The 24,504-nt window shown below is 47.2% G+C and overlaps 1 protein-coding gene across 2 annotated transcripts; it reads left to right on the top strand.

Moving 5' to 3' along the window:
- The first annotated feature begins 2,235 nt into the window (after nt 1-2,235).
- On the top strand, nt 2,236-24,005 carry TMEM39A (transmembrane protein 39A). 2 transcript variants are annotated; one of them, XM_052704856.1, is made up of 9 exons: nt 2,236-2,367; nt 13,975-14,165; nt 17,078-17,300; nt 18,683-18,766; nt 20,412-20,554; nt 20,963-21,311; nt 22,126-22,313; nt 22,835-22,955; nt 23,483-24,005. In XM_052704856.1, exons 2-9 carry the CDS (start codon nt 14,053-14,055, stop codon nt 23,714-23,716), a joined length of 1,455 nt encoding a protein of 484 aa, XP_052560816.1. In that variant the 5' UTR covers nt 2,236-2,367; nt 13,975-14,052; the 3' UTR covers nt 23,717-24,005. The 2 variants fall into 2 exon arrangements, with proteins under 2 accessions (XP_052560816.1, XP_052560806.1); XM_052704846.1 differs by having other exon boundaries at nt 2,351-2,474.
- Nucleotides 24,006-24,504: the final 499 nt, after the last annotated feature.

Raw genomic sequence — 24,504 nt, 5'->3', positions numbered from 1 at the left:
AAAGAGAAAGACAAAGCACGAGAGCTTCCATGCCATTTCATTGAATTCTGTATCAGACGTGTATCCCAGCAGTATGCTGGGAAGGGGGGGAGGGTATGAGAACCTGAAAACGTCCATCATTTTTTGAGTCAAAATGGATAGTAGCTCTAAGATACTTCTGTATGTATCCAGACTTAAACTGATGTTGCTGAGAATTTGCCCCCATCAAATCTTGCCCTAACAGTGCCATCCAGCTGCATGGTGCTCAAGAATACTCTTTGGTTGCTTTTGTGTCAATCGGCCTTTGAGTGTTTGCCACCACTTGGTGGCTATTGCAAATAATTCCCAACGTTGCTTCCCTACTGTTCCTCACTGAATCTGCCAGTGCCCCTGAGTCTGCCATGCTCAGGTGGTCCGGGACTCCTGGGGTGAGTTAAAAAGAGTGTAGCCAGCAGGTCAAGGGAGATGATCCTTCCACCCTTCTCTGTCCTAGTGAGGCTACATCCAGAGTACTGTGTCCAGTTCTGGGCTCTTCAGTTCAAGAAAGACAGGTATATCCTAGAGTGGAAGGCCACAAAGACATTGAACAGTCTGGAGCATCTTTCATACAAGGAAAGGCTGAGAGACCTGGGACTCTTCAGCCTGGAGAAGGCTGAGAGGGGATCTTATCACTGTTTATAAATATCTAAAATGTAGGAATCAAAGGGGTGAGGCCAGGCTCTTTCCAGTGGTGCCCAGCAGCAGGGCAAGGGGCAATGGGCAAAAACTGCAACACAGCAAAAACTGCAACATACAAACACGAAGAAGAACTTTACTTTGAAGATTGGCATTTACTTTGAAGCATTGGCACAAAGCTGCCCAGAGGAGTTGTAGTGTCCCCATCTTTGGAGATATTCAAGACCCATCTGGATGCTTTCCTGTGCAACCTACTGTAGGGAACCTGCTTTAGCAGGGGTTTGACTTGGTGATTCCCAGAGGTCCCTTCCAACTCCTATCATTTTATGATTTCTCTACCAGGCACAGCTCCACATCATCTCCTGGCTGGGCACAGGCAGCAGGGCTTCTCAGCTATTGGTGTTCAGCCATGGGATAAATAGATTTTGCAGTAATGAAGCAGTGAAGGTTTTTTTGGTGGTTTTTTTTTTTTTGGCAACGCATGACGCTAAACATCGAGCTGACTGGATTTGTGATTACTTGTGATCCTACAGCAACAAAAATGTGCATGGCATGGCAAAAAGCAAACAGACAGAAAGTCTCCCCTGGAGCCTCTTCCCTGAGCCAAGGTGAAGATGATGCGTGGGTTTTAAAAAAACAGGAATGAAGAAAAAATGGCAGTGATGCTGAACAAAACTCACCAGTTCTGAGCGACTGCGGTTCATTCTTTTCCTTTGTTCTTTATTTGAGGGACGTGGCTTAGTGGGCATGGACGATGGGTTGATGGTTGGACTAGATGACGTTAGCAGTCTTTTGCAACCTTAATGGTTCTATGATTCTATGCTTTGTGTGACAGCACTCAAGTGTTGATGTGAACTGGGCCTGGTTAGCGAGAAGCTAGCTTTCTTCCAAGGAGAGCCTTTTGGATTTGCAGCTGAAGATATGGGTGCACACCAGTATTTTGGCTGTGGCCAAGCACGGCTCACACAGCAGCAAAGCTTTCTCCTTTCCCACTCTGCCTGATGCTGGAGGTGGACGAGTGGCTGTAAGGGGAGGTCTGAGGACGAGGGGCTCTCCCGTCACACCCTGCTCACAGTTAACTGGGTTGCACACTGAACGGGGTTGCCCTTTGGCTTCCAACTTGCCTGTTGTTGTGAGACTGCCCGGGCACTGCTCTGCACATGTAAGATGCTGAGCGATTCCCTTCACTTCGCTTGTTGCTTTTTAAATATTTTTCTCTTTTTTCTTCACTCCAGCTGCGTCCCTCTCCCAACCCCCGCCTTCTCCCCTCTCTGCGCTCGCCACCTCCTCCCTCTGCCACCACCAAGATGGCGGCGAGGCGCTGCCGCCCCGCCCCGCGGGCGCTGCCCTCCCTGGGCCGGCCTCTCCCCCGGCCGCCGCGGTGGCTGCTGCCGCCGCCGCCTGTCGCCCTGTGATGAGAGCATCAGCCCTCACTGCCACGTCTCCCGGGCAGCTGCGCAGGGCCGCGCCGGGTTGCCGAGCCCGTGCCGCCCGCCTCCTTTTCCTCCCGTTCCCGGGGGGCTGCGGCCGCCCGCCCCCGCCCCGCCGCGGGGCTCCGGGCAGCGGCGGCCGCCAGGTGGGTTCGCCCGGCGGCAGGAGGAGCGATCCGCGGGGAGCTCGCTCCGCCGCCCCGTCCCACCCGGCGGCCCGGGGCAGCGCTGCCCTCGGGGAGGGAGCCCGCTGCCGGCCGATGTCCGAGCGGCGCGTGGATGTGTGAGTACCGCCCCGGCCGTGCCGTGCCGTGAAGGTGCCCGGCTCCCTCCCTCAGCGGGGCTCCGGGCGGCTGTCGGTGTTCCGAGCCGTTCCTCTGAAAACGTGAGGTACCGCGTCCCGAGCTTCGCGTTTTAGCTTCGTGCCCGAGCCGCGCGTTCGGGCTCAGACAACGTGTCTGGGCTTGTCGGGGGAGCCGGGCGCTCGGAGGCCGACGGACGGGGATCCGACGCGTGGAAGCGTGCGTGGGGCGGCCGCGGTGGGGGAGGCCTGCTCTTCGGCTCTGGGCCGAAGGGACGGGTCTCGCGTTCCCGAGGGGCCCGGGGACGCGGCGGCGGGGCCCTGAGTCCCGGGGCTGGCTCTGCGCACCGCGGAGGGAACGCGGCAGCCTCCATGATGCAGCACGGGGTTAGGCCTCGCCGCAGGGGCAGCTCTCTCTCTGTGCCGGGGTCGCTTTGCTGCGTGAATGCTAGCTGGCACACAGGCAGCTTTGTTTGCAGAGTTTGGTCATCGTTGTGCATGCTTTTCGAGGGGAATAACAGGTCCCCGGTGTCTGTAATGGCTGTAAGGGAAGGAAGATGATGTCTGTACTCACAGTGGTGAGTTGTACGGCGTTTAGAGGTGAGGCATCCGCTCTGTAGTCAGCTCAGGGTCTGTTAACTGCCTGAGGTCAGAAAAGATTGGGTGACCAGCCGTGGGCCGGCATGGGAGCAAAAGGGCTCAGCTGTTTCACAGGGTGCTGAGAGCAGAGCGGGACACCAGCCTTCAAACCCACCCTGTACCTTTACTCACCTCCTGACACTGCTGGTGCTGGCCTGTTTTGTTTCTGACACTTATTTCTCCTCCTAGGAGTGCAAGCTCATCCAGCTGGGCACTTGGCTTCCTCAAGGGTGCTCTGCTGGTAAAACCCAGCCAATGCCAGAGTAGCTGCTGGGCAGTGCCAGCCCCTTTGGGAGCTGTGCTGAAGCCTCCCCATACCCTTTCTCAGACAGGAACTTCTTCAGGCGAAGACGCAGCCACTCTTTGTTTCTGTTCTCAGCTGTCTGACTGCTGTCTCTCAGCACAAATCAGCACACAGTGTGGGAATGCCATCCAGATTGTATTCGTTTGGAGGGTTCGCGTGGTATCTTGGCCAGTTAGCTGTTACATTGTGATGCTCTGTCCTAATTTTAAGGTCAGAGTGGTGCCTGTGTACCTCCCCCTGTGCATGGGCTCACTCCTGGCTGTCTCTTGGCAGACCTGCCAATCTGCAGGCACTCACACCCTGGTTTTTGGAAGGCCTTTTTTAACACTCCCGTTAATAAAGGCTTCCATGCTATCTCAGCCCGAGCCACCCAAATAATTGATGATGCTAAAAAGGGTAGCATTTTCCATTTTTTACCTTCCATTTTTTTACTTTGCATGTCAGTCTTTCTGACTGTACGATGGATGGTTCAGCTTCCTTCTTTGTTAGGCAGTGTTTCAATTCTGCTTGTAAGAAAACAAATAATTTTCAGAACTTGTTGAGAAGTACAGTTTAGCACCTTTCTGAATAAAAGAATACTTTTTACAGGGGCAGTAATGGCATCCTGTGGTAGGCAAGGAAATAAAGCTATTTTCATCATGGTGACCTGTCTATATTAGCAATATTGTGCGTCACTAATATGGTTATACTTGTATGTATTATTCAGTACCAGACAGGCCTAATCACTTTCTTTTTGTCTGTGCTTGCTTCAGCCACTGCCTTTTGGTTTGAAATTTACAGAGATGGAATTAAATTATATACGTAGTATTTGAGGCGAGGAAAAACATTCAGCTGTGTTTGGTATCAGGCAGTACCGAACGCAAGTCTTTCTTCGAAAATGTCTGCACTGCAAATTTTGGATGTCATAAAAGTAACATTTTTCTTTCATAGGCATCGAATCTGGATGTTTGAAAATACAGCAAGAGCATATGTGTTAGAAATGGTTGTTAAGGTGCTTTCCAGTTTCTGTGAGCGTTCAGTTCAGAAGCCAGTCAGGCAGTCCATGCAGCTGTGGGGTTGCAGCTCCTAAAGGTGGGTGTGTAAGGCAGAGCAGCAGAACAGTGCTGATTCTGAGACCATACAACTCCTCAGTCTCAGAGCTTTCTCTGTGCCCTGTGTAATGAAATCATGGAGAAAGGTTTTTGTTCTTTTGGTTGTTTTTTTTTTTTTTGTTAGTTTACTTGCTTTTTGTTTCTTTTCTCATCCTGGCAGTTACATGACAAGTGGATCAGTTTTGTTTTAGTGTATGAATACAAAAGTTAGAGTTGAAGGGGCTGCATTCATACTCTGGATCCAAACAAGGTGTTTTGTCAATGCAAAGAGGTGCTTGAGCATCTCTGTTTAGAAAGTTAGTTGAATTTGTTTACTAATAGAACATCCAGGTTTAGAAATACTACTGATTTTTCAACCATTGTTATGTTTGTTCATTACAAAATTGTGGATCCTGACATATAGATGGGCAGAGAAACGCAGAGGAGAGTTGAGTTTGGTTTGCAGAATCTACTAAAGTGCTTTGGGGTCTTTGTGCTTTGTCTTCAGCTGTCATAATTAACTCTGCAGTATGGTATTGTGCCACCTAACACACATTTTCCTTCTGAGGCCAGATTCAGGGCCAGGCTGGATGTGGCTCTGGGCAGCCTGGTCTGGTGACCCTGCACATAGTGTGGGGGGTTGAAACTAGATGATCATTGTGGTCCTTTTCAACCCAGGCCTTTCTATGATTCTGTGATTCAGTTCTATACTACTTGTTCTTCTTGCGTTGCCATTCAGCTGGAGACCTGGTACAGTTCAGCATCAGTGCTGCTCTGCTGGCTTAAACACAAGAAACTGTAAGTAAGATACGACTTTATGGCCATCAGCCTTCCTCTCCTTGCAGCAATCCTTTTTCTCTGCTGACACCGAGCCCCGCTCCCTGCCTGCAGAGTTTGGCCTACCACAACAAGAGATGATATCACAAAGTTAGCGCTCCCCTCTTCTTCGTTCACCTAACCACAGCAGGTCTCTTGTGATGGAAACTTCCATCACCATTTTTTTTTTGTTTTTTTAATCTAAACCACAATTAGATGAGCAGCAGATAGTTGATAGTTTTAAAATTAGTGATAGTTTTAAAATTAGAGGTAAACCTCTGTGTGACTTGGCTGAATCATTCGTGAGTTGTCACAAACTCTCCTGGAAGATTTCCTGCCATTCTTTGTGAAGTATATTCACTTAGAGTCACTTCCAACCTTTTTTGGACTCGGACGGAACGTGTTGCAAGCGGAAAACAAGGCTTCTAGTGGGAAGTGAGTATTGTGCAACCGAGTTAGAAAAGCTGGGCTGGCGACCACGATGCAGCAACATCCAGATGTGCTGGCTAGTCTGAAGTATTCGGTTGGAAGCAGCATCATCAGTAGACTTCTGTGGCCCAAAGTGCAGAGCATTCATGCAAATTCAGACTGCTAAACTGGTCTTGGTGTAATTAATCATACCAGGGATTATTGTCCTATTGCATTTCCTGCTCTGTATGTGCTCATATGAGGTTCTGAATGCTGCCTACCAGAGTAATAGAAATGGAATTGAGATCCTTACTGTTTGGTGGAGAAATTGCATGGCCAAGTGAAATGGATAAAATATTGCCTCTGCCTGTTATTTAAGATGGAAATAGAGGGTAGTTGATGTATTCTCATGTGTTCTGTGTTTTAATGCAGATTAAACACTCCTAATATTACAAATCATGAGTTATTTAGAATTCTACTTTTCCACAGTGTCAGGGATGTGCAGGCTTTCATTGCACTGATACTTTCTGATTCGAATTCCAGTCTGGGGACTTGGAGAAAGACTCAAGAGATGCAGGGAGAAGTCAGGCCCTCCATGGAATCTGCTGGATCTGTTTTGATCGGGTGTGGGGATATATATGTATACATGTACCTGTGTGTACACAGTACCAGTCAAAGTTACCTTCCATGCTCTGAAGACAAAAACGCAAAACAACTTTGCACAGTGCTTTTTGTACTCCACGTCTTCAAACTCACTGCTGCAGATAGCAGATGCCTGCCTTATTTTTAGCTGTGTGAGGACAAAATAGAAAAATCCTAGTGACTCCCCATGGTTTGTCATCGTGGCTGGTCTCCATTAAATTAAACATAGAGGTTGGCAGAGAAGCAAAACCAGCAGGAAAGCTGCTTCTGTTTGTTTTTAAAAAAAGCTCGTCTAAAGCACTAGAATAATACTATAAAAATATTCACTACTACATACAGAGAACCCCCAGGAGGAGAAATACTTTGTCCAGCTGTTTATCCTTTTTGAGATAAGGAAGTAGAGGCCTGAATCAGTAAAACCACTTCTCTGCAAGTCAGTGGAAGAAGAGAGACTGAAAAGCAAAGAGTTGCTGGCTTGCAGTCACGTATTTCTGCTGCTGGTCCACATGTATGTGTTGAGGAACGGAGAAGAAAGTGCATACTTGTTGGTGACTTGGTTGGCTGAGAATTAAAAGGTGAGTTCTTGAGGCAGAAGGAGTCCTTTTTTGTGTGTTAGCCAGTCTCAAAGCTGGCCATATGTGAACCTAGCTCCACATCAGTGACACACTAGAAGTGCCTAGATACCTGGTGAGTCCGCTGACCTCCTGGCAGTTGATTTATCTTATGGCAAAGAGTGAAGAAAAATGATTTCTAAAGTGAACTTTTGTTTCTGTCTTCAGTAGTCATGTGGAATTGGAAGTTTAAACTTGTGGAGTTACATATCCAAAGCCTATTTCGGATCTGAACTCTCGAGGGCTTTCATATGACGGTGCAAGTTGTCTTTAAGAAACATATGTCAAGCTTAAATCTTGCCAGCTCTTCAGTGTGAATCTCTTGCACTGTACAAGATGGGAGTTCCTCTGCTTTTCCCATACGATTTAGAAGCATGGGAGCTGTAAGACCAAAATAACAATGATCCAACTAGTCAGGACTGTGTTTCCTGCTGATGCTGGAAAATATCAACTTTGCTATTCTGTCCTGTTTTCATACAAGAACAAGCAAATGCTTTCTTTATTCCAAAATCCAGTATTTGGCAGTGATTATTGCTGTATAGGACAGAGGATTCCAAAGAAAATGTTAACATCTTGTGAACTGTGTGATACCGTTGTCTTGCTGAGAAGTGTCTTACTGGCCACTTGTAGCAGATTGGCCCTCAAGGACCATATGTTGGTGGTTTGGGGTTTTTTTCTTTTTTTTTTTTCTTTTTTTTTCTGTTGTTTGTTTTGAACATTATTTACTTGTCTTCATTCATAAGATCATTACAGTTCTTCATTAAAGTCTTACTGAGCTGTTTGCTGTGACATCCTGCAGCACCTAATTGCACAGTGTAATTACATGGTTATGAGGTATTATTTTATTACCTCACGTATGGCAGCTTTGTTCTTGCACTCCTGTTGGCAGTAGTTCATTGACAGTGTTTAGCATCTGCATCTTCTTGCTTCCAGCTCACAAGGTCTTGAGTACATCTGTATTCTGTATCATAGAATCATAGAATGGCCTGTGTTGAAAGGGACCACAATGATCACCTAGTTTCAACCCCCCTGCTATGTGCAGGGTCGCCAACCGCCAGACCAGGCTGCCCAGAGCACTTGTAAGTCTCTGAGCTTTCTGCAAAGTGTAGAGCAATCCCTTGCAGTTGCTACAAACGGCCAAGCTGAGGCAAAAGAGCTGCCTGAAGAATGCCCTATAGAAGAGGACAAGGGAATTACATAAGGAGGAGGTGTCTATGGTCCCAGCAGCCTGCTTCTGCTACTGCCATGGTGTGCAGCCGTGTCTGACAAAGGACTCTGTCTCCCGTATACCCCTAAAGTAAGGAATTTGAGGGGGTTTCTGATGAATGTAGGGTTTGGTTTGGAAATCCTTCTCCAATTTTTAGAAGTTGCTTTTTCATACTCTGAGATAATTATATCTGTTTCCCATCCTTGAGGAGAACATCTGCAAAATGAACTAAACAAGACTTATTGCACCCACTCCAATGTGGATAGGCTTTTCCTGGAGAACTTTTCATTCCTTTTGTCAGTGGGTGTGTTAAGAACTGTGACAGCTACAAATGGCAAGTGCTGCCTTCACCTTGTCTTTCTGTCAGCCTGCCTCAGTGAGGATGCCTGAAATCAGTCCTATAGTATGAAAGCAGTTTGTGGAAACTTTTTTTTTTTTTTTTTCCTTTTTGCTTGTTTGATTGTTTTGACAGGACTGAGTGACTGAGTGATGGATTTCTTCATCCTCTCCTCCTCTTCAGCTGAAGCTTTGCAGTATCACAAAAGCCCACAGTAACTTGCTCATGCTGGTTGGTTTTATTGCAAAGGTGGTTCCTGGCTCTTGGTCACCAAGCAGAAATGAACTTAGCAGTGCTTCACCTGACGGCAGTGATTCACATCATCGTAGAATGGCCCAGGTTGGAAGGGACCTCCAGGATCATCAAACTCCCAACTGCCCTGCCACAGGCAGGGCCACCAACCTCCCCATTTAATACCAGACCAGGCTGCCCAGGGCCCCATCCAACCTGGCCTTGAACACCTCCAGGGACGGGGCATCCACAGCCTCTCTGGGCAGCCTGTTCCAGCACCTCACCACTCTCATAGTAAAAAATTTCTGCCTGACATCCAGCCTAAGTCTTCCCTCCTTCCACTTGAAACCATTTCCCCTTGTCCTGCTCTGGGCCAGTTTGGGCCAGCATCCAGAGCCCAGCCCTTGCTTCTGCTCTAGGGGGCTTTCTGCTTCTGTCTGCACTCCTTAACCTGCCTCTCCAGCAAACTGACTGCAGTGTGAGGCCATGGAAAATGTGCTGACTTGGGAGACCTTGCCCCTAACCGGTTTGGCCTCCTTGCTCAGGGCCAGCTGGCAGGTGTTTGCCTTCCCGACCAGCCCCAGTTGAAAGGTTCTGTTTGCTCAGCGCTAGGGGACCTCTGCGCGAGCCAAATATTTGGCTTTCCACCTGATAACCTATCAGTTATTTCCTCCTGAAAGCCTTGCAGCAACCGAATGCTCTTTCTTGCCTGAACCTGGTTGGCGTTTCCGCAGAAGTTCTGTAGCATCCTGGTTTTCGGCGTGACAGATGTGATGGTGCCAGCAAGGCAGCCTCGTGATCGAGGTGCAGACATCACCGTTCCTAGGCTCTGCTCATGATATACGTGTGTATTATTTGTATTGTGTTGGTGAATCAGTTGCCAGCTTTGTGTCTGAAGTTTTTTTCCATCTGTAAAAATGTTTTTTTACTAAAAGCAAACAAAAAAAAAGTAAAATTCTCGTGTTGAAAGGAAGTAAAGAATGAGCCACAATTAGTTAGGACTCACGGCAATTCCAAAGAAAACTTAAGTATAATGTGAATTTGCTGCTAACTTGCAAAGACGCTGGGGCTGTGGGACAAATTCAGGTTTGGGGTTAGGTTTACCAGGCACAGTGACTTGAAGCAGGGATCTCCATGATTTGGGAGACCTTTTTCACGTGGGTTGTTTCAGTTTTGGAGGCTGGCTGGAGAGACAGGGAAATAAGTAGAAAGAGCTGTTTGTCTTCTAACTGAAAGTCAGAATTGTTACAGTATGTATTCAGTCCCAGCAGTTAGAGGATCCTGTCCTATTTTCCTCTTCCTGTCCTGTCAGAAATGCTTTCACCACAGGCTAGCAGCATCCTTGTGAACAAGGTTTTATAAATAAGCCACTGTCTGGGACACAAGGAGTTGTTGTCACCTGTGGGCACCAGCCACTGCTATCTTCCAAATTTCTACGTCTTTCACGCAGGCTGAGCCGAGCCAAAAAGATCTTACATGGCACTTTGCCTCTGTGGTCTGGATGCTGGAGCCTCGCAGCTCGTTTGGGTTGTCCTTTGGGTTCACTCCAGGATAGGTGCCCCTGAAGAACAGCAAGTGAGAAGCTGGCGTGCTGCAGGGTAGGGAGCTGTTAGCAGACACCTGGATGCAGGATGATGTGCAGCACCAACAGCCATGGTGAGGGAGCTGCAGCAGTGCTGTTGAATGGCATCCTCGCAGATGGTGATGTGTTGCTTCACCCCAAGGTGTCACGTGCTTATTAGGCAGGAATAAGCCTCTCTGATCAAGGTGGAGATCTGCAATGAGACCTGCGGTCTTTCAGGCTGCGTCACTTCAAGTGAGGGTGGCCATGTTTCTCTGCTCTTGAGAGTATCTGCCTGTAGGACTTGTGGAACCAAGAAGCCTCTTGAGTGTTCTCATAGCTCTGACAGTTCTGGGACCTTGGTGCAGCAAGCTTCCAGAGGGAATTGGAAGCTGGGAGTTTTCTCCAATTAAGAAGCATTAACGCTATCAAAATAACTGGCTAAGCATTACAATGTTTCCAGCAAAGAGATGGGGAGCCAGACAGTTTTTTTGTTCTGATGAGTCACTGACTCTTCTGTGCTGTCCCCTCTAAGTGCTATTTAGACAGCTGCTGATGCAGGAATACCATGCTTAGGGATGGCCCCTGGGGAGCAGGAAGGGCACAAGCTTGCTCACCTCCCAGCTGGTGGATAGTTGGTCTGCTGAGTTCTTCATCCCTCGGGTCTTGCTTGTGGCAGTGGTTCCTGCCCATCTCCATCCTGCATCATTGAGGTAGGTGGTGGTTGATGGAGAAATGAAATGTCCATGTGCTCTCTGTAGTCTTAAAAGCACAAATTAGAAACTGGAGGTGCTGGTGCTTTATGTTCCTGGCTCTTCTGTTAACCATGTCACAGATGAAGGTTTCATCTCTGTCCTGAAGAGAGCCATCACAGCTCTCCATATGCATTTTCAGGACCGCTCATCTGTAGCTGACCCCCCCAGTCTTCTGTGTGCATTTTTGGGATGCCTGTATCTGCCTTGGAGGGTAGGGGATCTCGGGACCAGGGCAGTTTCTGATCTGAGAATGCTGGAGATGAAGGCGCTACAAAGGCATGATGTTTGAAGGGAAATCACAGGTCAACTTGGAAGAACTGTGTGGAATCAAACTAATGGACTGAAAAGTCTTTTCAGGAAAAGCTTTTATCTACCATTATTCACTTTCCGCTTGAGACTGTATGAAATGAGTGCTGATGGGCAACTGCATGAAGTGGGGGGGCTCTGCAAATGAGACAGGAACCTGGAAGGACTGCTGGCTTGCTGTGTAGGCCTTAATGAAAACTCCTAATGACTTTGGTGCTCGCAAGAATCTTACCCAGTGGAGTAAAGGTCACGGGCACTTCTCTTTCTTCTTTTTTTTTTTAGCATATTTTTCACAATAGAATTATCTCTTAATCACTGAAAACTATAAAAGAGGGCTGTGGATTGGTTCAAAGCCAAAAACGCAGGTGTGGAGTCCAACTGATTTCAACACTTAACTTGTTCTGGAGAACTTCGGTTTGGTCTGACTAGTTCTACAAACAGAAACCAAAAGGGAAGTTTTATGGGGCAGATTTTGCTCTAACAGACCCCTTCCTAAGTTGATTGAGCTCTGTTGAAGTCAAGCTGTGGAAAGAGTGGCTTGAGTAACTGCTCTCATACGTTAGCCCAGTCTGAATGTTAACGAATCACTGTGATGGGGGTTATTCAGGTGAGCTTAGAATGCAGTGCACTGACATCAGGAGGGCTCTTTTCTGCAGGCATTCCTTTTTACTGGTGGGAGCCAGCATTTTCCTAGTTCACAAAGCCAAAGGGTGGGAATGCGATCATGCAGTGTCCAAGTGTCTCTTGATGAGCACATGAAGCATCCTCGTGGGATTGTATGAATGACATCTGGTAAATTATGTGCACAAATTATTGAACGTGGCATAAAATACCCTCCACTAACTCTTAGCAACTCCGATTAGAACATCAACTTATGTGCATTGCATCCGTTGTCATCAATAGCGTGCAGGTTGGGTTAGATCGATTGCTTTAGCTTCCGCAGTGCCTCTAATAGTTTAATTTGGCTTAAAGCGGTTTTGAAAGTTACTCCTTTTAGGATTGTGGGGTTTAGGGGTTTTTTTTTCATCTGTTTTTTAATGCCTGAAATATAGGCATTGTCAAATAGAGCTCTAGAACATCCTAGAGAAAGTTGTGAGCTTTCAAATATTGCCTAGAAAGGGAAAGAACTCTGTTCTCTGTTGTGTTGTCACAGGAATAAGAATTCTGAAGTCTGCCAGAATGCAGACTTTTTCTTCCAAACTTAAAGTGTCTGATGTTTACTCTCTCCTTTTGTGCAATTTCACAACATCATTCTTTTTTTCTCCACAATCTGTTTTACTTTAAGTGACCTTCATGTGGGAGTGTGCAAAACGTTCATCTGTAAAAACACCTTATTTTTTTGCTGAAATTTTGAGTTGGCTGTTGGAGTAAGAGATGAAGCTTGAGAAACTTGTAAACCAAAGGGGAAAAAAAAAAACAAAACCAAACCAACAAAACCCACCACCCTCAAATATGTTTTTATGCCTTCTTGGAATTATTCTGTGTTCATGGTGACAGTGATGTGACTCATTCAGCAAACTTTCAGCGTTTCTGCCAGCTATGATTTCTCAAGGTTTTAAAGGAGGTGATAACTGAATAAGACACAGATAATGGGTTCCACCCATATATTTCAGAGCTAGGTTGAGAGCTCCCCAGAAAGTGGCAGTGTTTTTCTTGGATTCTGGGTTGGTTCTGGCTATGATGTTTTGCCAATAGGGCACCTGAGCCATCTCCAGAAATGCAGACACACTTCTGTAAGATGCTCACTCAGTGTCACATTTCTGTGCACACGATGCTCAGTAGGAATGGCTTCTGGGATTTGCACTCCAGTGTAACCCATCAGTCTGACAGCCACTGCAAACTTTCCTGACTGCTGAAATCCTTGTGGTCAATGAAATGAAAGCAAAAATATGGGAAGTGATGAAGTCTTTGCCAAAGAATCCATCTTCGTTACTGATACAGAGTTCCTAATCTCTCTCATGGTAGTTCATTTTAAGGAGCTGATTCACTTAAATGTCATTTGAAATAAATATTTATGAACTTAGGTTTTAATGTATTATTTTTTAGGGCTGGGCTGTGCTGTTGCCTATCCACGCATTTGAAGTGCACCCATACGTGTGCATTTTGCTGCACTACCCTTTTTAAACGGGCCTCCTACTATCGTGTCAGTCAGGCTTTCTTAGCACAAAAGAGAACTGAACCATGCAATCAACTGCTTTGCTAAACCTTCATGGACACCAATTAAAGCTGTCTGTTTTGAGCTCTAGCAGAGGGGGTCCAAATTGCATACCGGCATCAGACTCTATCAAATGATGTGCTGGTGTCTAAAAAGACCTGCAAAGCTCCAGGAGCTCTTCGCACCGGAACAGAAAGGGTTCTTTCCATATTTGCTTTTGAAATATGGCATGTGGTTGTGCTGCCTCCAGCGCTGGTGGTGCTCAGTGAGAACTTCCCAGCCAACAGGAACTGCTGTAAGTCGTTGGTGGATAACATAAGCTGACCGTTTTTAAAGACACAGCATCAGTGGATTCTGTTCTTTGTATGCAGGCAGACACTGACCCAGTACTGTCGAAACCACACGATCTTTTAGGGTGGTGATGAGTGTCCCCACTTTAACACTCTGTGTTAGAGTGGCTTCCTTTTGCATGAATTCATTTATTTGGGGGTGTGAAGAACTTTAGCTGTAGTTCGTTGCCTAAGTGATATTTCTGCCTCCTTTGCAGACCTGGGAAGGCTTCAGGATCGTCTGGGTCTCTGGGCACAGCCTGTTGGAGGCACTGGAAGTGGACTGGTTCCTGGTCATGCCCGGTGGAAGGAGGGGACCCAGCCGGCAGCAGCTAAGCCGTTCAGCTTTGCCTTCTCTCCAGACTCTGGTTGGTGGGAGCTGTGGAAACGGTACTGGTTTGAGAAACAGGTGAGGACAAAGGTAGGATTGTTGAGACATCTGTGGCTAGGATAATGATAAAAGCTTTAAATCCTATCTGCTCTGAACTCTGCTCAGTGGTTCAGACAAGGAACTGGGAGATTGAATCCTCTATGTGGCGTTAGGTGAGAGTAGGCCCTGCAATGCCCACTCGAGAAGAAACATGCCCTGCATTAGAAGCCTCTTCCAGTTTCTCTTCCCATCTCTGCTATGGCACATTCCCCTCTGCAGTACTTCTCTCTGCACACTAAAATCTGCCCCATGGGGAGGCCTGTAGAAGCAGGGTTGCAATCATGCAGTATTCACTTTGTCTTTCCCTGCAGCATTTTGTAGAGGAGTGAATTAGAGCAGATTATTACTAGGCTTTATTACTAGGCTGCCTGCAATGTTGTGGGAACTTACTGTGACACATCAGACTGCGGCTGTGAGCCCCCCTCCTACCTGACAGAAAGAAAAGGCAGGAGGATGTCTATTGTTTTCTCTGCTGGACCCACACAAAACCAATTCTCACAGTTTGCAAAGCTCATCTCCGTTTTCTGGGGAAGCTGGAGGTGGAAAAAAGAACTCGGAATAATAGTTAGGGTTCCACATTTAGCGTAAAGACTACAAGGACCCATACCAAAGTGAACAGACTAGATAAGCTGTTTGCTGCATGTTGAGGCCTCGATCTACTTCGTATAGGTTCATCTTTACGGAGTAAAGAGATCTAAACAATTTAGTTGTGGCTTTAAAGACTTTTTCTGGCCTTGATAAGTGGACGGATGGCTCAGCCTTAGACTTTAGAGGAGCAAGTGATTGTGGAGACCTTGGTGTCAGCGTCTCAGGGCCATAGGGGAGCATTGCTTATCTTGGTTTTGGTTAGACACAGCATAACTTACAACTGAACATTTCTCTGCCAGTTTTGTCTACAAGAGCTTTTAGTTGTCGTAGCCTCATCCAAAAGATAGCAAAGAAGGAAGTGTGAGCACATTTGAGAGGTCAGCTTCAAGGAAGTGGCTTCATTCCATTTTTAGTTAACTTTCTTTAACAGAGGAGCTCTCAGCAGAAAGGCAGTGGGTACTTGGTAATACTGAAGAATACCCAGTATTATATCTCCATCTACAAGAAGGGCCATAAGGAGGATCCAGGAAACTACAGGCCTGTCAGCCTGACCTCGGTACCAGCAAAAATTATGGAGCAAATTATCTTGGGTGAGATCACATGGCACGTGCGTGGTGTCCAGGAGATCAGGCCCAGCCAGCAGGGGTTCATGAAAGGCAGGTTGTGCTTGACCAACCTCATCTCTTTCTACAACTGAGTGACCAAACTGGTGGACAAGGGAAGGGCTGTTGATGTGGTTTACCTAGACTTCAGCAAAGCCCTTGACATGGCCTCTCACAATATTCTTCTGGGAAAACTGGCTGCCCGTGGCCTGGACAGGTGTACAGTTCTTTGGGTAAGGAACTGGCTAGAGGCCATGCCTGGCAGGTCGTGGTGAATGGAGTTAGTCCAGCTGGTGACCCATTTCAAGTGGTGTCCCCCAGGGGTCAGTACTGGGACCCATTCTGTTTAATATCTTTATTGATGACCTAGATGAGGGGATTGAGTGCACCCTCAGTAAGTTTGCAGATGACACCAAGCTGGGAGGTGGTGTCGATCTGCCTGAGGGTAGGGAGGCCCTGCAGAGGGATCTGGATAAGCTGGATTGCTGGGCTGAGGTGAATGGGATGAGATTCAACAAGGACAAGTGCCAGGTCCTGCACTTTGGCCACAACAGCCCCATGCAGTGCTATAGGCTTAGGGATGAGTGGCTGAATGACTGTGAAGAGGAAAGGGACTTGGGGTATTGGTTGATGCTCGGCTGAACATGAGCTGACAGTGTGCCCAGGTGGCCAAGAGGGCCAATGGCATCCTGGCCTGCATTAGAAATAGTGTGGCCAGCAGGAGCAGGGAGGTGATCAGCCCCCTGTACTCAGCACTGGTGAGGCTGTATTGTGTTGTTTTGGGCCCCTCACTACAAGAAAGACATTGAGGCTCTGGAACGTGTTCAGAGAAGGGCAACGAAACTGGTGAGGGGTCTGGAGCAACAAGTCTTACGAGGAGCGGCTGAGGGAGCTGGGATTGTTCAGCCTGGAGAAGAGGAGGCTCAGGGGAGACCTCATTGCACTCTACAACTTCCTGAAGGGAGGTTGTGATGAGGAGGGGTTTGGCCTCTTCTCCCAGGCAACAAACAGAACCTGAGGAAATGTCCACAAGTTGTGCCAGAGGAGGTTTAGCTTAGACATAAGGAAGAGCTTTTTCTCTCAGAGAGTGGTCAGGCACTGGAATGGCTGCCCAGGGAGGTGGTGGAGTCATCATCCCTGGCGGTGTTCAAGAGGCGTCTGGATGAGGAGCTGCGAGATATGGGTCAGTGCTTGTGGTAGCAATGGTGATGGGAGGGCGGTTGGACCTTGCAGCTCGTTTCCAGCCTTATGATTCTATGCAAGCAGGCTGTGTGCTTCTGTCCTGAGCTGAAGTGGGTGCTAATGTAATAATGTCTTACTGGTGAGCAGAAGGAGCGAGCTTTAAGAGCTCAGTGTGGCACAGAGTTCTTCATGACTTTTGCTTGGGGTTTCTTCCTCAGTGTATACTTTCAGTCTTCCCTTTGCAATTTGTCTGAAATAACAGCTGAGCACATCACAGCACCACTGGTAAACCAATTTATCTGTAGTCTGCAGAAAATGCTGGCTAAGAGTTTTGTCCGTGTTAAGAGGAAGATGAAGCTTACCAGCAGCCTTGTACCAGTAATATGAATGCAAGACTGATGCCATTTCTACTCAAGCAATGCCTAGTCCCAGATTCAGAACCCTAAGCATTTCCTGTCCTGGGAAACAGTGGAGATAATGTATAATGTTTACCAAGTGAGTGGTATCTTTCTGCTTCAGGAATGGTAGTGCCATCAGCCTCTCCGCGCCTCCCATCACAGCGCTGATTACTCCAGAGCCTGTTCGTCACTGCCGGATCCCTGACCTGCCCTTAGACGGGAGCCTTCTCTTTGAATTCCTGTTCTTCATCTACCTACTGGTAGCCCTCTTCATTCAGTACATCAACATCTACAAGACTGTCTGGTGGTACCCATACAATCATCCTGCTTCCTGTACCTCACTGGTGAGTTCCCCAGCAAATACCATCGCTTGGGCTTTGGCATTACACAGCTTCTTGTCGTGCTTCTTCTGGTCAGGATTCACCAAGATTTTGACATAAGGAGGTGAAGGGGATTTCAGTTACACCCCCATCAACCAGACTCATGTCATCCCTCGTTTTATGGGGAGAGGGGGTTGCATGGAAGGCCTTCAGAATGGTTCAGCATGGTCAGCTTCTTCAGTGAAGCAGGGTTTCTTCACTGGAAGTTTCTGCAGGCACTTGTGGTAGCCACTACATTTTTGAAATGGAGTTGAGTCTACAGGAGCCTTCTGCCTCCTGCTGTGAGTGCCTCTTCCCCAGGGAAACAACAGAGCCTGAGAGCAGGGATGATGGAGGTCTTTGTTAGTATCTCACAGCAGATCAGCAGCAGGGGAGTTGAGGAGGGATTCAGGTTCTCAGCTGATGTAAACCTTTCAGTCTTCTTAGTTTCTTTTTTTTTTTTTTTTTTTTGCTGTCTGAATGATTTATACCTGAGTCAGCAAACCCCAACTGTGTAAATCTAACTTCTGAAATGGTCCTTAATTCATGTAGTCGACTTGCATTGAAACATGAGGTAGTTCCTTAGTTAGTTGTGCAGACAGGTGGTGCTGGTGCTCCACTTGTCCAGCTGTTAAGTTTCAAATTCACCTATGTGATGTTGGACACAGCTTTTATTGAAGAGAAAGCATTCCATTTCAGTTTTCCTACCTGAAAACATTTTATGGACCTATATCTATTCCCATAAGTCAAAGCATTCTCACATACCCAAAATTTCCTTCTGAGACAGCACTATTCAGAGTCAGCTAACTGTTCTAGCCAGAACACATTTGATGACTTCACTAAAAAACTGTAAGGATTCCAAGAACTGTAGCTAACTTGATGCAGCCAAAATCAATATTAATATACATTTATGGCCAATGCAGATGACACTTCTTACATAACTTTGATTATCAGAGAGCACTGGTGGTCACTACCACCTATTTCTGAGACAAAGGGCTAAAGTGAGCTGGTGTCCAGGACTCTGGGTTTGGCTGTCCTTGCTGTGGTTGGTTGGTGGCTTTTCCCAGGATAACTTGCAAGCTGTTCTCCACAGTAGCATCCTGGTCCTAAAGCTCTCTTTGACCCTCAAAATACCTGCCTTTGGGTGGATTTTTTTTTTCCTTATGTGGGGAAGACCTTACCTCTGGAGACATTCCTGCGTTACTTGTTTTTCTCCCTTCTCCCATGTTCCTAATAGGGAATTAATTAGGGGCATGCCTGTCTAAGGTACAAATGCTTTCAGCAGCCAGCTTTCCAGTCCCCACCCCAGCAGGGTGTTTTCAGAGCTCCTTCCATTGGTGAAGAATCTTTTCTCTTTCCTTCTTCAGAATTTCCACCTTATTGACTACCACCTGGCGGCGTTCATCACAGTGATGCTGGCGCGGAGGCTGGTGTGGGCCCTCATCTCTGAGGTAATGTTCCCACTGTTCCCTCTCCTGCCTGTAGTACTGACTGCAGAGCAGGAAAGCCTTAGAAAGTTCAGAAAACTGGAGAGCTGGAGCATTTCTTCCCCCAGAAGAAGCCTGACTCTGAAAGTCCTAAGATTCTGGGGATGCCCTGCTATCATGGGACCTTTATCCTTGAAACCACTCATGTCCTGCACTACTGGATAGCCCTGTTGCTTTTCAGCTAACAGGAGATGAAATGATCCCACTGGCTTCTGTATCCCTGCAGGCACAATACTGTAGCTTACTATCTCATGCCAGAGAAGTGGCTGAGGGAATTGCAAGTCAGGTAGCAGAATGGCAAATAGGTTAGCCAACACTGAAAGAGTGAACAGGAGATCAAAGGGAAGCATCAGAAGGAGAACATCTGAGTAAAGTGAAATAGGAATAGCTGGCAGAACTGCTCTTTCTCTCCTGGTTACTCAGAACTCTGAGGATCTAGAGCTTAGATCTTGAGACCCTCTCTGTGTTTGTGAGAGCAGAATCTGGCCAAGTATGTGCTTGAGAAAGGTTATTTTGAGGAAAATGGCAGCTTATCAACTGAAACAGTTAATACAAGTCCAGACTAAGTTTGTTTTAAAAACAAACTCCCAACAGTTAGGAGTTGTGGAATGGGTGAACAGAGAAGGTGGAATCTCAGAAGTTCTTTCATCTCTGATTTGTGCCATTGTCATTTACGTTCCCATCTCCATAAAGCCTCCCAGAGACTGGAATTTCTGCTTTGAAACCTTCTATGCAAGTTCTTGCACATTCCATTGGTTATAATCACAGAATCATAGAATGGCCTTGGTCATTCAAAGGACCACAATGCTCATCTAATTTCAACCCTCCTGCTCTGTGTAGGGTCGCCAACCAGCAGACCAGGCTGCCCAGAGCCACATCCAGCCTGGCCTTGAATGCCTCCAGGGATGGGGCATCCACAGCCTCCTTGGGCAACCTGTTCAGTGTGTCACCACCCTCTGTGTGAAAAACTTCCTCCTAATATCTAACTTAAACCTCCCCTGTCTCAGTTTAAAACCGTTCCCCCTTATCTTACCACTATCAACTTGTGTAAACAGTCATTCCCCCTCATGTTTATACGCTCCTTTCTGTAAGAATCTGTGCCATCTCCTGTTTGAAGACTGGAGCAAGCTGTTTTGCTGCTCTTTTGATGATTCCTCCTCTTTAAACTGCAGTCTGGTATACCTGGTAGAGATGAATGGTGGAAATCCTAATGGATTGCATATGTGCACCATCTTCTGTTCCCTCAACAGAGAACGATAATATCTGCTTCTTTAGGAAAATGAATGCTGAAATGTGATCTTTGCCAAAGAAATAGCAAGAAGAAGTGCTTTTCAGGCTGGAATATCATCAGAGCATTAAAGGACTTGAGTGAAAATACTTTTCACTTTGCAGCTCTGATTTTTTTTTTAAGGGCCCTATTTTAGTCATGCCCTAGAACTTGTGCGTATTCATGAATCTTCTGGATTCTCCTTTACTTCTGGAAGGAAGAGGGCAGCCATCCCTCTTACAGCGTACTTCCTGAACCCTCTCACTGCTCTTCCTCTAGAGGAACCTGCTGTCTTGAGCACCAGTGTAGTAGGGCTGCTGAACATGTCTTCTCTATTTGTAGGCCTCTCAGGTGGGCGCAACGTCAGTGATTCACTACATGGTGCGCCTGGTGCTACTCACCCTCTGTGGCTGGGTGCTCTGCTGGACTCTGGTCAACCTCTTCCGCAGCCATTCCGTTCTCAATCTTCTCTTCTTGGGCTACCCGTGAGTAATGATACCTTGTAATTTCAGGGCAGAGGGAGCACAGCTCCCTAGGGGTTAGCCGCTGTGGGAATCAGAGCTGCTGGCTGTAACCTGTCCCTAAAACACAGGCAGACAAAAATCTCGTCTTATGAATAAAGGGGAAGTAGGAGTAGCTAGAAGATGATGTGGGGAGGAGCCCTGACCCCATGAAGCAAATTGTCTGCAGTGTGCTGTTTGCATGACAGGCCTTTGCTGCAGCTGACAACCGAGTCATTGAGATCACTTGTTCCATGGGTGGGATTTAAAGAAGCTTTTAAGCACGGTTTTTTGAGCTAGGCATTTTCTGTGTGTGGTGTCTTTCTTGAAGGTGGCCCCTGCTTCATTTTGGGATATCATTTCAGCCCTTCTTTCTCTCTTTTTTCCCCACAGATTTGGTGTTTATGTTCCTCTGTGCTGCTTCCACCAGGACAGCAGAGCACAGCCCCTGCCTGCGGACTGTGGTTACTTGGTACAGGATCAGATGGTGGAAGATGGGGCTTCAGCTGTCAGCAGCCTGGTCAAACCCAAAGATTTCCTTTCGCTCCTGTGGGAATCCTTGAGAGAACAGTTCAATAATCCTACATCTATCCCTACCCACAGCTGCCCCCTCTCCCCAGATCTCATCCGCAATGAAGTGGAGTGCCTAAAAGCAGACTTCAACCGCAGGATCAAGGAAGTTCTCTTCAACTCTCTCTTCAGTGCCTACTACGTGGCCTTCCTGCCACTGTGTTTTGTCAAGGTAGCTCTTGTTCGCTTCTCTTGCGCCCCTGTCTGCAGCCTCCTTCTGAATGTTGTGTGATTTGCTGCCGGGCCAGATTCTTGGTTAATTCCCCTTTTCTCTGTCTCCCCTTTGGCAGCCCGGATAGCGGAGCATGGCTGCATCCGGAGTGCACTAGTACTGCTCCTGGTTGGCGGATAGGTATTGCCATAAATGTGATGCACCTCTAGTCCCATCACCCCACTTACTAACTCCCCTTCTCCCACCCCCTGCCCTAGGCAGATGGATAGCGGCGTTCTTTGTAGAAAAGGGCACTTGTTGTTACCTGTCTCAGATCCAACATCGTCCTGGGTTTTGAGTGCTTGGATCAGAGGCTTTGGTGTTCAGCCTGTTAGAAAGCAGAGCCAACTAGAACGTTTGGGAGCCTAAATTCAAGAACCCCTTGCCAGCGTGGGGTTGTATTTATTGTTGTTTTCTAATCTGTATGAGCTCCAGTTGGTGTAATGAAATGGGCAGGGCTCCACAATCCACGTAGCAGTCCTGGTGCAACTGGTGCTCCCGAAGCAGTTCTGTGGCAAACAGACCCTCCTGTCATCTGCTGCTAGAGGAGGAGATGCACCAGCTGCAGCATCATGCCCCTGCCCTTTCTCCTTCAGGTCAAGGAGAAGGGAGCCTTGAGTGTTTCCTAGCTGTAACCCTCTGAAATCACTGGTCCAAAAGCGCATGCCTGTAATGTGTGGTGTGGGTCTGCTGGATGCACATGCAGTACGTCCCTTGTCATTCCCTCCTCTGCTGAGTGACAGCGGTGCCAAGCTCTTGTCCGGTCTCTTTGCAGAGCACGCAGTACTACGACATGCGCTGGTCTTGTGAGCACCTCATCATGGTGTGGATCAATGCCTTTGTCATGCTCACCACTCAGCTGCTGCCTCCCAAGTACTGTGACCTGCTCCACAGATCGGCTGCCCACCTTGGCAAGTGGCAGAAACTAGAACATGGCTCCTACAGCAATGCTCCACAGCATATGTGAGTGTGGGGATGGGGAGGGCTTGGCCTGCCAGCGAGGGGCTGATGAGACATTCTGGTGGATGAGCACTCCTGATACTTGCTTATCTACTGAGGAAGCTTCTATGCTCCTCAGTGTCACAGGTAGTAGACACAACTGATCTTTGTGTTCCCACGAAACAGAACTGACTGCTTTAGAAAGCTCTCCAAAAGCTTCTCTGGTCAAGTGCTGGTTTCTTCTCAGAGACAAACACTCTTGGCCGCTAGAGCAGTCACATGGGGGAAAGGGTGGCCCCACCAGCATAGCAGGCTAGGATCTTACATAGGGAGCCATTTCTTCACATTGCCCAGGCAGAGTCCTGGTGAGCTTCTGAGCTCTTGCCTCTGTGTTTTTCAAGTGGGACTGGGGACACGTCCTTGTCACAGAGGCTTTGGTATTTTTCAAGATGCAGTCCATTCCTGTGAACCCATGTTCAGTGAGTTGAGAGCATCCTCTCTCCTGCTTCCCTTCGTGCTAACGCTCTGGCATTCTTTTCCCACAGCTGGTCAGAAAACACAATATGGCCACAAGGAGTACTGGTGCGACGAAGCCGATGCCTGTATAAAGCAGTTGGGCCTTATAATGTAGCAGTGCCTTCCGACGTGTCCCACGCCCGCTTTTATGCAAGTATCTCTTTTCTTGTTGGGTCACAGCTGAGGAAGGGAGGAGAGGCTTAAACCTGGCAGCTGCAGCAGAGCAGGTTGTGTGGAACAGTTTGATGCTGCGCAGCAGTCTGTTGGATCTAAACAAAAGGCCTATTCTTAGCAGCAGGGTTTTCCCATCCCAGTATTACTCAGATGTCTGGTCAAGACAGAAGTAATGGCTGCTTTGTCGGTGTTTTCTCATTGTGGTGATGCAGCTCATCAGATGTTACTATATTTGTAAGAGGACTGTAGCTAACAGAACATCTTCTAGTAAAATGAGAAGGCATGTTAACCTCCCCGTAGGTTACTTTACCAGTCCTCCTCTCAAGGAAAATGACATTTTTACATGCCTTGTTTCTTATGCTGCTTTCCCTGCGTAGCAGCTAGCAGTGGCTGGAATACAAACACCACTTCTGCCCGGCTCAGTGCACTGGACAGAACTCTGCACGCACCTCTCCCCACTTTAACATGGCAAAAAATGATCAATCTGCTTTTTACCTCCACAGTTCCTCTTCCACCGTCCATTACGGCTGCTCAACCTGCTGATTCTCATCGAAGGCAGCGTGGTCTGCTACCAGCTCTATTCACTGCTGCGTTCAGAGAAGTGGAACCATACCCTCTCCATGGCCCTCATCCTTTTCTGCAATTATTATGTCTTATTTAAGCTCCTCCGGGACCGGATAGTATTAGGCAGGGCATATTCCTATCCACTTAACAACTATGGACTCAAGGCACACTAGGCCTGCCAAATGTGTACCCCTTCCCCTCCTCTACCCACAGGGCAGGGAGGGAACCTCAGAAAAAAATATTTTCGTACAGTTCTATTTTTTTTCTTGCGGCGTTTATAAATATTTAAAATATTTTATATTTTGTATACTGTTGTTTTTGTGGGGTGGGAAGGGAACCAGTGGCAATTAAATGTCGCTTTATAAACAAGGTGTTATTTTATATATATATATATAAAAAAAAAACCAGCTCAGTGTGTATATACCGTATATCTATACCCATACATATATCTATGTGAAGCAACAGGATTGTGTGTGTGGTCACTGTGTCTGCTTTGCTCACACAATTGCCTCACTGTGGCACACTGTGGGGATAGAATTGCTGTTCATTAGGAACTGGTCTTCTCTAAAACACAACTGAGTGAAGAGCCAGGGGAAAATAAAACGGGGCTTTCACCAGTATGGGCAATTCATCTGGAAGCCTCAGCACCAGGGAAGAAGATATGCACTGGAAATGCACTGCTGCTATACCAATTTAGGGAAGGGAAAGAAGCAGTGTGCTGAACAGCGGAGTATGTTGGCTGTTGATCAGCAAAAGCTTTTCAGTTCCCTTTCCAGGGCTAGCAGCACACAAGCGTGTATTCTAAGTAAGCCCTTCTTTGCTTTAGCCCCTATTCCTCTTCATAGCAACTTGAGGTTGCCAACTCCACCCAGAGAATGAACTAAATCTTGAAATAACAATTTTAAGGCAGTGTATCACTTAAAAAAGGATTTGAAATAGCCTAACCTATAAAGATGGTATC

Source organism: Tympanuchus pallidicinctus, unplaced genomic scaffold, assembly GCF_026119805.1.
Source record: "Tympanuchus pallidicinctus isolate F22 unplaced genomic scaffold, pur_lepc_1.0 scaffold10, whole genome shotgun sequence".
NCBI lineage: Eukaryota > Metazoa > Chordata > Aves > Galliformes > Phasianidae > Tympanuchus > Tympanuchus pallidicinctus.
This window is presented reverse-complemented; position numbering and strand designations above follow the sequence as displayed.